The sequence below is a fragment of the Geotrypetes seraphini genome, chromosome 4 (genome assembly GCF_902459505.1).
Source record: "Geotrypetes seraphini chromosome 4, aGeoSer1.1, whole genome shotgun sequence".
NCBI classification, from domain to species: Eukaryota; Metazoa; Chordata; class Amphibia; order Gymnophiona; family Dermophiidae; genus Geotrypetes; species Geotrypetes seraphini.
The window spans coordinates 186284735-186299573 of record NC_047087.1 but is presented as its reverse complement, the minus strand read 5'-3'; the positions used below and the strand labels follow the sequence as shown (position 1 = coordinate 186299573).

At 44.1% G+C, this 14839-nt stretch overlaps 1 protein-coding gene across 1 annotated transcript in view; it reads right to left on the bottom strand.

The window, feature by feature from the left end:
- LOC117358966 (arachidonate 5-lipoxygenase-like) overlaps nucleotides 1–14839 on the bottom strand; it is a 118126-nt gene that overhangs the window by 34018 nt on the left and 69269 nt on the right. The window contains exon 9 of the mRNA XM_033940956.1: nucleotides 13711–13797. Coding sequence (XP_033796847.1) covers nucleotides 13711–13797 — 87 coding nt within the window. The remainder of the gene's footprint in view (nucleotides 1–13710; nucleotides 13798–14839) is intronic.

The following is a 14839-nucleotide window of genomic DNA, read 5'->3' as shown; positions in this document are numbered from 1 at the left end:
AGCTAATAAGGATTAAAAAAAAGTGCTTAACAAATATTTCTGTTCTGTGTTCACAGATGAAAGACTAGCAGTAGGACTGCAGAAGAAAACACAAATAGGAATATTTCAGAGGAATATGTCTATGAGGAGCTAGCTAAACTAAAGGTGGACAAAGCCGACATCCCTAGTTCCCACCCAATATAAGCATAAGAACAAAAGAATTGCCCACACTGGGACAGACTGAAGGTCCATCAAGCCCAGTATTCTGTTTCCAAGTAATAAAACAGATTGTATGCTGCTCATCCTAAGTATAAGCAGTGGATTTCACCAAGCCATCTCAATAATGGCCTATGGACTTCTTTTTAGGAATTTATCCAAACCTTTTTTAAACCCCTCTAAGCTAACTGCTTTTACCACATTCTTCGACAACAAATTCCAGAGTTTAATTACAAGTTGTGTGATGAAATATTTTCATTGATTTGTTTTAAATCTGCTACTTAGTAGCTTCATCGCATGCCCCCTAGTCCTAGTATTTTTAGAAAGAGTAAACAAGCAATTCATATCTACCCTTTCCACTGCACTCGATATTTTAGAGACCTTTATCATATCACCCCTCCAAGCTGAAGAGCCCTAGCTGCTTTAGCCTTTCCTCATATGGAAGTTGTCCTATCCCTTTTTTTTAATCATTTTTGTCACCCTTCTATGTACCTTTTCTAATTCCACTATATATTTTTTGAGATACTGCCACCAGAATTGCACACAGTATTCAAAGTGCAACCATACCATAGAGTGATACAAGGGCATTATAACATTTTCATCTTTGTTTTCCATTCATTTCCTGATAGAGTCAAACCTTGGCTTGCGAGTAACGTGGTTTGCGAGTGTTTTGCAAGACGAGCAAAACATTCCCGCAAATCATGCCTCGCAAACCGAGCGTTGACTCGATTTGCAAGCCCCTCCCCCCTGTGATCTGGCATCCCCCACCGCGATATGGCATCCCCTCCCCCCTTTTGTGTGTGTCCCCCTGCCGCGATCCAGCATCCCCCACTCACCCACCCAAACACATTCTCTTACTCCGATCTGGCACCGGCACCAGCATGCGCAGATGCACAAGGTCCAGCCCATGCAAGAGGGAGGATTTTCGGGCACCGGCACCAGCATGTCCTGTGCGATGGTGCTGATGCCGGTGCCAGATCGGGGTAAGAGATTGTGTTTGGGTGGGTGGGTGAGTGGGGGATGCCGGATTGTGGTGGTGGTGGGTTGACGCGAGTGGAGGGGGGATGCCAGATCGTGGGGGGTGTGGCACAGTGCTGGTGGCCTCGGGGGTGGGGGGTAAGGTGGAGCAGCACCAGTGGCCTCGGAGGTGGGGAGTAAGGTGGAGCAGCACTGGTGCTCGTGGGGGCGGGGGGGGGGAACGAATCAAGCGAGTTTCCCTTACTTCCTATGGGGAAACTCGCTTTGATATACGAGTAAATTGGTTTATGAGCATGCTTCTGGAATGAATTATGTTCGTAAACCAAGGTTCCACTGTAATTCCTAACATTCTATTTGCTTTCTTAGTCGCCATCGCACATTGAGCTCAGGATTTTAATGTATCCTCAACAATGATATCAAGATCATTTTCCTGGGCAGTGACTCTTTACATAGAACCCAGCATCACATTGCTATAGTTTGGGATCCTCTTTCCCACATACATCATTTTGCACTTGCTCTTATTAAATGTCATCTCCCATTTTGATGCCCAGTCTTCCAAGGTCTTCTTGCAATTTTTCACAATCCTCTTGTGATTTAATAGCTTTGAACAACTTTGTGCCATCAGCAAATTTAATTATCGCACTAGTTATTCCCATCTCTCTGCTGTCATTATTCCTCTTCTTAAAGATTATAAAATCAGCAATAACGACCCTACTAACTACCGACCAATTGCAAATATCCCTTTTTTAGCTAAACTGACAGAAAAAGTAATATTTAACCAAGTATCTGACTTCATTGAAACAACAAACGTTCTGCACCCAAACCAAACAGGCTTCCGTAAATATCATAATACAGAATATTCCATGATTGGTTTAACAAATAACATCCAATATTTTCTAGATCATCATAAATCAGTCGCTCTTTTTTCATTAGATATATCTGCTGCATTTGATACAGTTGATCATGATCTCCTACTTAGTCGACTTGAATCAATAGGCATTTGTGATCAAGTCCTCGGCTGGTTCACTTCATACCTTTCTAATCGTATTTCTTTAGTTAAGTTTAACAATGAATACTCCAATCCTTACTCCACATCCTTTGGTATCCCTCAAGGATCTATTTTATCGCCACTTTTATTTAACATTTTTCTCTCTCCATTGTTGAGTCTTTGTCAATAAGTCGGTTTTACCTCTTTTTCATACGCTGATGATATCCATTTAATGTAGCCTTTTGACCCCGAAAACCATGAAGACATATTGGCCCTGATTCTCCAAAGTGCATCCCGATTTTAGGCAGCTGTAGGCGTCCTACAGCTGTCTAATCAGCCAATCGGGATGCACGTTTTTTTAAAAAAAAATGCTCCCCAGGCAGGCCTGAAGGCGCCTCCGGGAGCCTATGGAGACCCGCAAGATGCCTAAGCTCGTCTAAGGGCCTTAGGCTGAATCTAGGCGGTCCTACACGTCTCCCTAGTATATGAGAAGCTTAAAATGTAGGCCAGCAAAATGCTGGTCTACATTGTAAGTAGACGCGGCCGCTATACTTATCGCGGCAAGGGATCTCTCTGCCGCTATAAGTATAGCGGGCCGCGGCCTGTCCGATCGCTGGGAGGAGGGTGCCCAATCCCTCCTGCCCGAAGACGCACCCTCCCGACACTACCGACCGCCCCACCCCCGACACTACCGCCCGCCCCCCCTGACATTACCGATCTCCCCCCCCCCGACAATATCGGTCGCTGGCAGGAGGGTGCCCAATCCCTCCTGCCCGAAGACGCACCCCCCCCGGCGATAACAACCCCCACTCCACCAAACCTGTTCTTACAGATGGGTCTTGCACGTCGAGCAAGCAGGCACGCCTCGTCGAAATGAGGCAGGCCCGCCCCTTCCCGGCCCATCCCGCCGAAGCCTAAGGCCTGATTGGCCCAGGCTCTAGAAGCCTGGATCAATCAGGCCTTAGGGATAGCGGGTCCGCCCATCCCCACTTAATCTAAGGCCTGATTGCAAGACCCATCTGTAAGAACAGGTTTGGTGGAGTGGGGGTTGTTAGCGCCGGGGGGGGGGGGTGCGTCTTCAGGCAGGAGGGATTGGGCACCCTCCTGCCAGCGACTGATATTGTCGGGGGGGGGGGAGATCGGTAATGTCGGGGGGGGGCGGTCGGTAGTGTCAGGGGGGGCGGTCGGTAGTGTTGGGGAGGGGGGTGCGTCTTCGGGCAGGAGGGTTTGGGCACCCTCCTGCCAGCAATCGGTCAGGGGGCCACGGCCCGCTATACTTATAGCGGCCGAGAGATCCCTTGCCGCGATAAGTGTAGCGGGCCATGTCTAATCTAACCCAATTCTCTAACCCGCGTCTGTAACATGGACGCCGGTTACAGAATTGGGGTTTAGTTTAGGCCTCTCCCGGGCGTCCTATACAGAATCAGGGCCTAGATGTCTTGCGGGCCTCGCGTTCAATATAGGTATGTAGCCACTGGCATATTGTCCAGTTGGCCATTCCCACTCTATCTGAGTATCCTATATGTTCCTATCGCCGGGGAAAGAATCTAGGTGAATGTCTAGGACATTATATCAGTAGGGATAGTCCAGCTATAAGTCAGGGGAGTCATGAACCCTGTGGCCAATGTCAATGGTGCCCATATGTGATGGCAGGTGACAGCTGGACCCACCCTAATTCAGGCATTAAATATGGAGCTAGATACAATACTAACTGTACCTCTGACTATGTTATTTATTTAATCCAATGCCCATGCCCAAAATTGTATGTGGGCCGGACCATCAGGGCTATAAAAACTCGTCTAACTGAGCATAAATCGAGAGTGAACATGAATAGTGAAACATCCCCTCTGGTTAGACATTGGAAACTTTGTAAACATAGTTTGAAGGACCTTAGATGGAGGGTACTGGACAAGATTACTGTCGGGTGGGAGGGAGGTAACATTGAGCGCACTTTAAATTTGAGGGAGTTGCACTGGATGTTTCAGTTACAAACCATGGCCCCATCTGGGCTGAATGAAGCCTCGGATTGGATGGCCCAAGTTGATTATTAGTTCCTCTCTGGTTTCTTCACTCTGAATGCTTCTTTTTGATCTACGTGTGTGGTTGCTAGGATACGTCTGATGACGATGTGGGAGGGCTTTATATAACGCTTTGAATAAACGCCGCGGCCATCTTTTTGGATAACCAGCGGCGGTATTAGTATGATTTAGGATAACCCTTATCCCTTGGTGAGTAAAGTAATAAGTATAGTTTGTTGATTGAATAAGATTTTATATAAGTATAGACTAATTTATGGTATGTGTGTTGCTTTTCAGTTCCCCCGACCTTGAAAAAGAGTTCCGAAACGCGTCGGGAAGGGGAACCGATAAGGACTTAAGATAAGTGATGCACTTCTTAATCCACATATAAGTTAAAATATTAAGCTATTAAGCTATTTATACTAAAAGAAAAGAAAAAGTTAAAAACTATAAATTCAATACTATCCAAGTGTGGAGAATAATGAAGAACACTTTATCCACCAACTCGTATTGAGGAAGTGGAATCAGAATTCCCTGTTTACTATGTTCTGAGCGAAATTGCTATGTCAGTTCTTACAATAAATCATTTACTTGCTATCCCAATCCTGGAGACCCTTGATGCTTTTTTTCTTTGCCAAGGATGGTAGGCAAACAGGATAAAAGTCCTGAAGCAAACAAAAGGTAGCATGGAATCTTTATGGATAGAAATTCCATATGCAAGGGGAAATTGTATAGTGGTAGGATGTGTCACTGTCCATCTGGACAGGATGAAGAAATAGCGAAATCACTCATTGAAATTAGAACAGTCAACAAATTTAGGAATACAATAGTAATGCAGGATTTCAATTAATCCAGTATTAATTAGGTAAAGGTCTCATTGGGACATTCTAGGGAAGTAAAGTATATACTTGCTGTAAATGATTACTTCCTGGAGAAGTTGGTCCTGGAATCGATGAGAAGGAAAACTACTTCCTGGATTATAGTACAAGGGATAATGGTAGCTGGCAGTAGTAATCACAACTAGAGAATGACATGGGGACAAATTTGTCCCCATCCCCGCAGAAACTCAATTTCCCCTTCCCATCCCCATGAGTTTTTGTCGCTGTCCCTGTCCCATTCCTGTAAGCTCTGCCTTAACCACAAAAGCCTCAAACACTTATGATTTTAAAGTATTTAAGGCTTGTGCAGATGAAGACGGAGCTTGCAGGAATGGGGCAGGGGCAGGAAAAGAACTCACGGGGTTGGGGATGGGAAAATGAGTTCCCGCGGGGACAGGGACAAATCTGTCCCAATGTCATGCTCTAATCACAACCATTGCCACCTCTAAGTTGAGCAGGAGTCCTCCAACTACATTGCTGCCAGTAGGGTGGTGGTGGTGTGTTTTCAATTGCTAGGGTCAGGCAGGTTCCCTGGACTCCTGCAGAGCTTGCCTGTTCTTCACTATTGAAAATGAGAAACTGAAACAGCATCCCCCCTCACACACATAGTGGAAGGACTGTAGGTAGAGATTCCCACTCAGCTTAGAGATCAATTTGTGTCATAATCACTGGAAGGAAGACAATACAATTACTGTTGTAAGATTGAATGTGAAAAAGGAAGAGTATGATAATATGAGAGAATGGAAATCTGTAAGCTGTCATTTCAATAGGTCATGCTACCTGAAGGCTGGAGAACGGCTGAAGTAATACCAATTTTTAAAAAGGATTCCAGGGGTGATCTGGGAAACTACAGACTGGTGGATCTGACACTGGTGTCCAGCATAATGGTAGGAGCCATTCTAAAAACAAATATTACTGACCATAAAGATAGACATGGCTTTTTTAGAGGACTGTCCAGGTACCTGGATGGATTTTAAAAACCCAGCAGTTTGTCTGGGTTTTGGAAGGCCCTGAGCTTGGGGCCACATCTGGAGGGTCTCCAAGCATGCACAGATGTGACGTGATGATAGCATACACATGAATGTGAGGTAGGACTGGGAGCAGAATGGGGCAGGGCCAAGAATCCTCTTTTGTTTCTATTAACAAATATGATAACTCTAGATATGGCTTAATGCAGGGGTGTCCAATGTCGGTCCTCGAGGGCCACAATCCAGTCGGGTTTTCAGGATTTCCCCAATGAATATGTATGAGATCTATTAGCATACAATGAAAGCAGTGCATGCAAATAGATCTCATGCATATTCATTGGGGAAATCCTGAAAACCCGACTGGATTGCGGCCCTCGAAGACCGACATTGGACACCCCTGGCTTAATGGAAATGAGTCAGTATGGATCTAACAAAATCAAATCTTGCCTTACCAATTTATTAGATCGTTTGGAAGATGTACTGTTTAATGTGGAGAAAGGAGAGCCAGTTGAAGTGGAGTTGTATGTTAGAAAGGATGTCCAACTCAGAATATGGATGGCCATTTCTCATGTATTTTAGAACAGGATCTGCTAATATCTCATACAGCCTACTCTAAAATACATGAGACATGGATGTTTATGAATGAAAATATTCATATCCTGGCTTTATCAAATTGTGGTTTGGACATCAATGCAATATAGATGTCAAATGCCTGCTTTCAGACATTCAAAACAAGAACAGAGCCTTTAAAATAACCACCATGTATTTGGATATTCAGAAGACATTTGGCGAAGTCCCTCATCAATATCAGATTCCTAAGAAAATTAAAAAGCCTCATCCCAGCCCTTCTTATCTCACTGATCATCCTGCTTCTTCACCAGATTCTCAAAACTTTAACGCAGTCGCTAAACTGGTTTCCAGACGATTTAGCCTGCATGCATTTTAGTGGAGGATTATCAAAAGGGCTTATCTCGGTCTTTAGCGAGTTTTCTAGCAGTCTCTGGCACTGCCATGCAAATGGGCTCTTCGATAATGAAACAAACACTCTGGTGGATTCTTAAAAATCAGTAAGCCATTCTCCAAGAGCGGCGTCGGCTTTTGGTGACAAAAATCAGCGACTGGTCCAGGGGTACCAGTACAGTGACATCACAGTTCAAAGTGCATCTTGTGGCATGTGTTTTGACTGTGCCTAATGAAAAAAAAAGATTACATGAAGAATCATAAACTGTCGTCTATTTTATTTTTTAGTGGGAGTAGTAAAAGCACGCTTCTTGAGCGCATATATTATAGCCCCCTTTGACAGCGAGAGAGATGCCCAGTCTCTCCTGCTGCCAACCAACACACCACATTTCAAGCAGTGGGAGAGATGTCCAATGTCTCCCACCGCCAAACAACACACCTCCCCAGCAGCGGGAGAGATGCCCAATCTCTCTTGCCCAACCATCACCCCCCCCCCCCCCCCCGACGGTGGGAGAGATGCCCAATGTCTCCTGCTGCCAACCAACATCCCCCCCAACTCCCCTCGGCAGTGGGAGAGATGCCCAATCTGTTCTGCTGCCAACCAACACCCCCCTAACTTCCCTTGGCAGCGGGAGAGTAAACCACACTCTCCCGCCGCCACATGCCTCTGCCAACCCCTGCCCTCTCCACCTTACCTTATTTTCAGATGGCTGGCTGGAGGGATGCCTACTCTCTTTGGCAGCAGGCCCGCCTCTTCAAAATGGAGGCCTTCTCCTCCCCGGTGCATCTTGGAATGCACCAAGGAGGGGCTTGAGGCTCTGATTGTTGTTTAAGGCCCCTCCTATGAGTGTTTTTTGGAGAATGACTAGCTTTTTTAAAATTGCTACTATAACGGCTGCAATAGCAGCCCATCAGTTTTTTACATATTTTTTTTGAAAATCTAGCCCTATGTGAGGCCATTTCTTTAGCAGAGTTTATACTTATCTTCCATTATAGTCCTTCATTATAATCCTTTCTTCATATAAACATACTGTTCTTGCTGCTCCTAACATCTGCCAAGCAGCTTCTTGTTTTGACAGCCTTTTATCTAGAATGTCCATTTTATACAGTTACAGCAGGGAGTTTTTAGGTGAGGCCTGGATTTCTGACAATATTAAGCTGCATTATGGGTAGAATCAAGGACTATAAATCCCATGTTGACTTAAGTTTATAACTAGTATTGGTCAAAAATATCTCCCTCCTGGAAATGAGTAACCTGAAAACTCTGATATAACTCCTGGCACAGAATGCTCCACTACTTTAAAATGCCAAGGATGAATCAACATTTTACTTATTCTGCATTACTTTTTTTCTCTACTTTAATTTGAATTTCCTATATATGTGTATGATATATATTTATGAACTGCAGCACAAAGCTGTTTTATTAGGAAGAGTTCTGGCTGAAGGCCTCCATTAAATAAATATTTGTGGGCTGTCAGAGCCTTTAGTTTTCAGAATATCCACAATGAATATTGATTTGCATTTTGCGTACAGGTGGTTTGTGGTATCAGCTCATTTGCAAATTTTGCTTATATTGAGAAACAGATCTGTTGGTGAGTCAGAAGGAGCAGGATTTGGAAACACTGTGTAATAGTCTACTCATTACACACTAGGGTCCTTAGTGGTTCTCTGTGAAGAGGTTGTAGAGCAAGCAGCCCTGGCAGAAGCTACAGCTGTCATAGCTGGTGCTGGGTCCCCTTGTGAAATGAGATTTAGCAATGTGTCTAGTAAACAGGATACTAGCTAGAAATCTGCAATCATCCTAATTGTTAACCAATCAGATCATTCAGCTTAGAAGAATATTGTCCACCCATTCCGCCTACAATTGGGCATTTGAAATCATTCTCAAAAAGGGAAAATATAATAAACAGTGTATAATTTAATTGCATGTATGTATGAAGAATAAGAGAATGGAAAGAACCAAAAAGTAATGCAAGTTATACAAACATAAGCATTGACATATTGACATAGAAGGTCCATCAAACTCAGTATCCTGTTTCCAATAGTAGCCAATCCAGGTCCAAGCACCTGGCAAGATCCCAAAAGAGTAAGACAGATTTTATCCTAGAAGTAAGCAGTAAAATTTTACAAGTGCATCTTAATAATGACTTATGGACTTTTCTTTTAGGAAATTGTCCAACCCTTTTTAAATAAGCAAAATATATAATCTGGCTTATAAAGTAAGTAAAGTGTTCACATACACTCAGAATTGTGAAATTTGACCAAGAGCGTTAGCTCCAATGGCCAAACCTACCGCCCCATCACTGTGTATGACTTATTTTGAAAAAGAGCTTGAAATGAACATACTGTTCACATGCTCAACTAATTTTCAGTGGCAAAAGAGAGAAAGAAGTTCACACTTAGCTTTCAACTGTGTCAGCAGTGGGAACTTCTTTCTCTCTTTTGCCATATAAATAGCCGCTGTCACAACCATTATTGTAGCAATTTAAAACAAGCAAGTCATTTTCTAAAAAATACTCATGTAAATGAGGTTGGCGGAGATTAGCGAAGGTTTTCGTTAAATTTGCATGTGCCCATCACATGCAAAATGCAACCCCCCCCCAACAAATTGAGCTGATGAAGTCAAGCAACCCCCTAAACCCAACACCCCCCCGCCCCCATTGGGCAGTGGGAGAGATGCCTACTCTCTCCTGCCACAAAGCAGGGGCCTTAAGCTCTGATTGCCCCAGGTTGTTTAAGGCCCCCTCCTATGGGAGAGGCCTTGGATTCTGGGCTAATCTGAGCCTTAGGCCATATGCTGCGTATGTCTAGTAGCGCTATAGAAATAATTAACAGTAGTAGTAGCATTTATTTTTTTATTTAAAAAATTTATATACCGCATAAAAACTAATAGTAGTAGTTTGCAGGGGTGGACAGAGGACATTATCAAAACCCAGAACCAGGCTCCAGATTCATCAGGCCCAGTTTGTTCGTGTTTAATGGTTTAATCATTCTTGTCTCATTCTCTTTTTATAAAATGTTGATTTTGGTTTTCAATAAAAAAAAACAACATACGAACATAAAATAATGTGCCATGTAAACAAGGTGCAGACTTTTACGCTGGTGGGTATTTTAAAAGAGGTTGATTATGTGCATAAGTGCCCACTTACATGTGTAATGTGGCAATTATAAACATTCTTCATATTTAAAATTAGGCAGCTCCTTATAAAGTTATCCCCAAATAATCTGCAGCCCCTGCAGTAAAAGTACACCTTTCCTTTTACACAGCCCAAAAATAAGAAAGTCTTTAGTTGTTTACTGTATGAAATGCTAACAAATTGGTCTCATGTCTCAGAGCCATGGTGAGTTTATTTCATGTCACTGGTACAATCACCAAAAAAGCACCAAGATCTCCAGCACGCTAATCAGACCTGAGCCTTGGTAGAGGTAACCAATAAATTTCACCTGACTTACTGCAGTGAACTAGGAGGACGGAATAGAGAAGTAATCTAATAGTGCAGTGATCTGAGAAGCTGGGGAACTGAGTTTGAGGCCTACTGCAGCTCCTTGTGCAACAGGGCTGGCTCAAAAGGTTATGGTGCCCCAGACCTACTTCTGTTTTGGCGCCTTGCGCACCAGACCTACTTTTTCTAGGTGTCCCATGCTCTGCCTCCCAGGACAGTTCCCTCCTCCCTCCTCTGACACTACTGTCTGGTTCTGACAGGATTAGGATGACCAGATTTTTGTAAACGAAAATCAGGACCCATGGCCCCGCCCCCCAGGCCCGCCCTGTTCTGCCCAGCCATGCCCTGTTCCATCTGAGTCACACCTTGTTCTGACCCCCCAGCCATGCCCCCTCCACCTGTTTGCTCGTTGGCACAGCATCTGCGCATGTGCTGCTGTGACACGATGATGTCATACGCATGCGTGTGACATCACCGCATTGCATCGGTGCATGTGCAGATGCCGTCCCGACGTCACTCGTGGCTAGAAGCTTTTCAAAGCCTGAACCAAGTGCCAGGTTTTGAAAAGCCATCCGGACCCCCAGACATGCCCTCAAAAAAGAGGACGTGTCTGGGGAAATCCGGACGTCTGGTAACCCTAGACAGGATGTGGCTTCATAGGCCAGCTGCCGCCAGGAGGAACAGCCAGCATCAGTATTAGCAGCAGCGTCAGGAGGATGGAGGGACCTCCCTCCTCTGATGCTGGCCTATGAAGCCGAATCCTGTCGGGACCAGGCAGCAGTGTCTGAGGAGGGAAGAGTTGGAGGGTGTTCAAGCTATCTTATAGTTTAACTTATGGGTCGGTAATGTCACAGCATCAGGCGTTTGGCACCCTTTAGTGCCAGCGCCCTGGGTTGTATCACAGAAAGGCAATGTATCCATAACCCTTTACCCATGCACATCACTCTCTCCATAAGAAAGTCAGGCTTCCAAATCTATAGAACCTTAAAAAAAAGTAGTACCATCACTTTAAACTTCACATGTGGATTGGTTCAGTAATTTTCTATATTTGATTCTTTTAATCATATCTTTGTCCTTATACTAAGCTGAGGCAGAAAGTGTCCTTAGCTCACCCATATGCAAGTTTTTCTCATGCGCTAAAGCCATTTTTACTGCAGCACTACAATGGCTGATTTTCGATCTTTTGTTTTAGGGCTAGATTCACTAAGGCCACCAATCCGATCCGATCCGTGAGGGTTCCGATCCATGGCCAGGGGGCTGATTCACGAAGCGCCCTCATGCAAATGAGGGCGATCAGAATTACGCCCCCAACCGACTGCACGAATCGCTCTCCAGCGATCCTGACGCATGCGCAGACCATCTTAAGCTCCTCAGAGTGTGTATCAGTGAATCAATCTACTACTACAGCAAGAATAAGTCAAACATAAGCAATAAACAATTACTGCGGTAAAAATATTCAAATTACAAAGTATGGCATAGCATGTTACATTACAGTGTCGACACAATACCTGGTAAAAACATTTTAAGAAAGACCTGTGTAAGGACACATTAAGACCACTTTTAGTGATAGCTTTGTAAAAGGGGGTCAATTGGCCTAAATATGAGAGATCCTAGGAGGCTTATAGAGAAAAGAAACTTGAGAATCCTACAGAGCTACAGGTCTCGGCAACTCACTTAAATCTCGAAAAGGAATATCAATGTTTGTTAGAAGAAGGATTGCTAGTTGAACCAGACAATGAAGTTACTCTAGAAAGAGTTTTGCTGCTGAAAAGTGCTTTGATCCTATATTATTTGTATCCTGTGGAGCAGTGGCATGCCTGGCATGCCAGTAGTGGGGGAGTGCATGGAGCAGTGACGGGGCGACAGAACAGGAAATTGACATGAGAGGGGATGATGACCGGCAAAGCCAACAGAACACTTGCAGACTGCAGTCATGCAACCACCCCACATATCCCTTCACTGTCTGCATCTGGAGAGGAATGTCCGACCCCCCTCCCCCCACCCCACCCTTGGTACACTAGAGTGTGAAGTCTTTGCTCATACATATTTGGGAATTTTTTTTTCTAAATAAATTGGCATTTTGGAACCACCATCCCATGTTTGCTGAAGTGAGCTGTGGCAGAAAACTGACCCCATTCTCTAGAACTTATCCTGAAAATCAAACCAATTTGTGGCTGTCCAGGACTGGAGGCTCTTCACTTCTTATCTAGTGAATGACCATCTGAAGAAAGCAGGGAATATGAGGAAGTATAACAATGAAACCAATGGAAGTCAAGCATTAGGGATAACAAAAGAGAGTACGCGTGCCTATTTGCAAGTCTGTGCATGTGTGTGATATCCCGTCTCCTGAACATCTCTGAAAATAATACTGTCATCATTCGTCTCCTCTGCTTGCAACCTTGGAGTCATCTTCAATCTTGACCTCTCATTTTCTATGTATATCTAACAAACTGCTAAGGCCTGTCGCTTCTATCTCTACAACATCACCAAAATTCGCCCCTTCCTCTCTGAGTACACTACCCGGACCCTTGTCCACACTCTCATAACTTCACGTTTAGATTACTGCAACCAACTTCAAACTGGTCTCCCGTAGTGCTGCCTCTTCCCCTGCATTCAGTATAAAACTCTGCTGCACGACTCATCTACCAACCTTGCTATACTCATGTGACCCTCTCCTTAAATCACATCATTGGCTCCCTATCCGCCTTTGCATACAGTTCAAGCTCCTATTGCTGACCTGTTCATTCTGCTGCCCCTCAATATCTCTCCTCTCTTCTCTCTCTCCTTATACCCCTCCCAAAGAACTCCGTTCCTCAAATAAACTGCTCTTAGCTGTACCCTTCTCCTTCTCTATTTAGGGGATAAAACAACTGATGAAGTTGCAAAACAATGTATGGGTGAAATGTCATAAATCAAGTAATGGAACCTTCAAGGGACCATGTGAGCAGGTTTGAATCAATGAAACACAAAATGTGTTGGTGTCTCTGAGAACAAACAGTTTTGTTTTTCATTGATTCAAACCTGCTCATATGGTTTCTTGAAGGTTCCATTCCTTGATTTATGACATTACAACCAAACGTCATCAGTTGTTTTTCTGCCGAATCCAGGATCCTTGTTGGGGCTATATTTATAATAATAAAGCTTAACCTTGGTTGGATTAAGTCATCTACTTTTGCCTATACTGGGCAAAGGTAGTCTCCCTTCCTTTCTTGTGTTTGCCTCTTTGTATAGTATATTCATTTATCAATGCACCAGTGTATACCGAGTGTGTGACTTTCTCACCTTATCAAAGAGGCCACACTCGCAGATGAGCTGTTCGCGAGCTTTCGTGTTTATGGCTATTGTGTATCGCACATGAGGCACCAACAGCTGCAAGAAAGAAAAAGATGAAAAGGTTCTTCCAGTCAATGAGATTGTATGTTGGCATGAGTCTGTGTGCACTCAGTTCAAATCAAAAGCAAATGCACAAGTCCTTGTGGAAAACATAGCTGAACAAACAATATTGCAGGTACTTTCACCAGGTGGATTTTCAAAGAGAAATTTATTGCTTTGAAAACTGATGTCTGTGAGTATAAAGCACCAACAGTCTTTACACCCATAGCCACCAGTTCTATAGATGCAAAAGGGGCTTGGTCACTTCCAATATTCTCTCCTGCATTTTTTTGGATTGGGAGCTGAGAACTCCATGCTGCAGGGTCACAAGAGAATGCAGAAAGGAAGGGCTTGTGACTCTTAAACTATGGCACCTGCTTCCCCTTGCAACCTATTGACTGGCTAAAAAATGTCTGATCAGTGGGCTTCAGAGGGAGGAGGAGCAGTGTAGGTCAGACAGGGGTCCTGCATTCATCTCTCATAGAGAGGAAGAAGTTGCTGATAGATGAACTAGGAAAAGAAATGAGAAAAGTAGTACCATCATATATATATTATTGTGACCACTGCCTACCTCTGACATCAGGGACAATGAATGAATGTACGTGTTGCATGCAGACTTTGTGGGTATATAAGATGGGATGTCAGCAAGTTGCCAATAAAGAAACCATGGTGGTTGTCAAGGGGTAAGAAGCGCGATTTATCATTCATTGATAAAGGCATGATCATTGGCTTCCAGGTCAAGGGTCGCAGCATTTTGAAAACAACGGAGTTTGTGAACTATTCATGGGCTGCTGTGGGTTAAAGTGTACCATGAGTGGACAAATGGAACCTTTCGACAACCAGACGTGGTAATTGTAGGGCAGCATAAGCCATCAATGTGAGAGAGTGAACGTCAGCTATGCAGGTTGGTTCAAGCCAATTGGCACGCTACCATGGAGCAATTCACCATCCAAATGAACCAGGGGCTTCTAGATGCTTCCCTCAGCTACTACCTGGATAATCTTGGCATAATTTCATACAGCTACGCAGATGACATCAC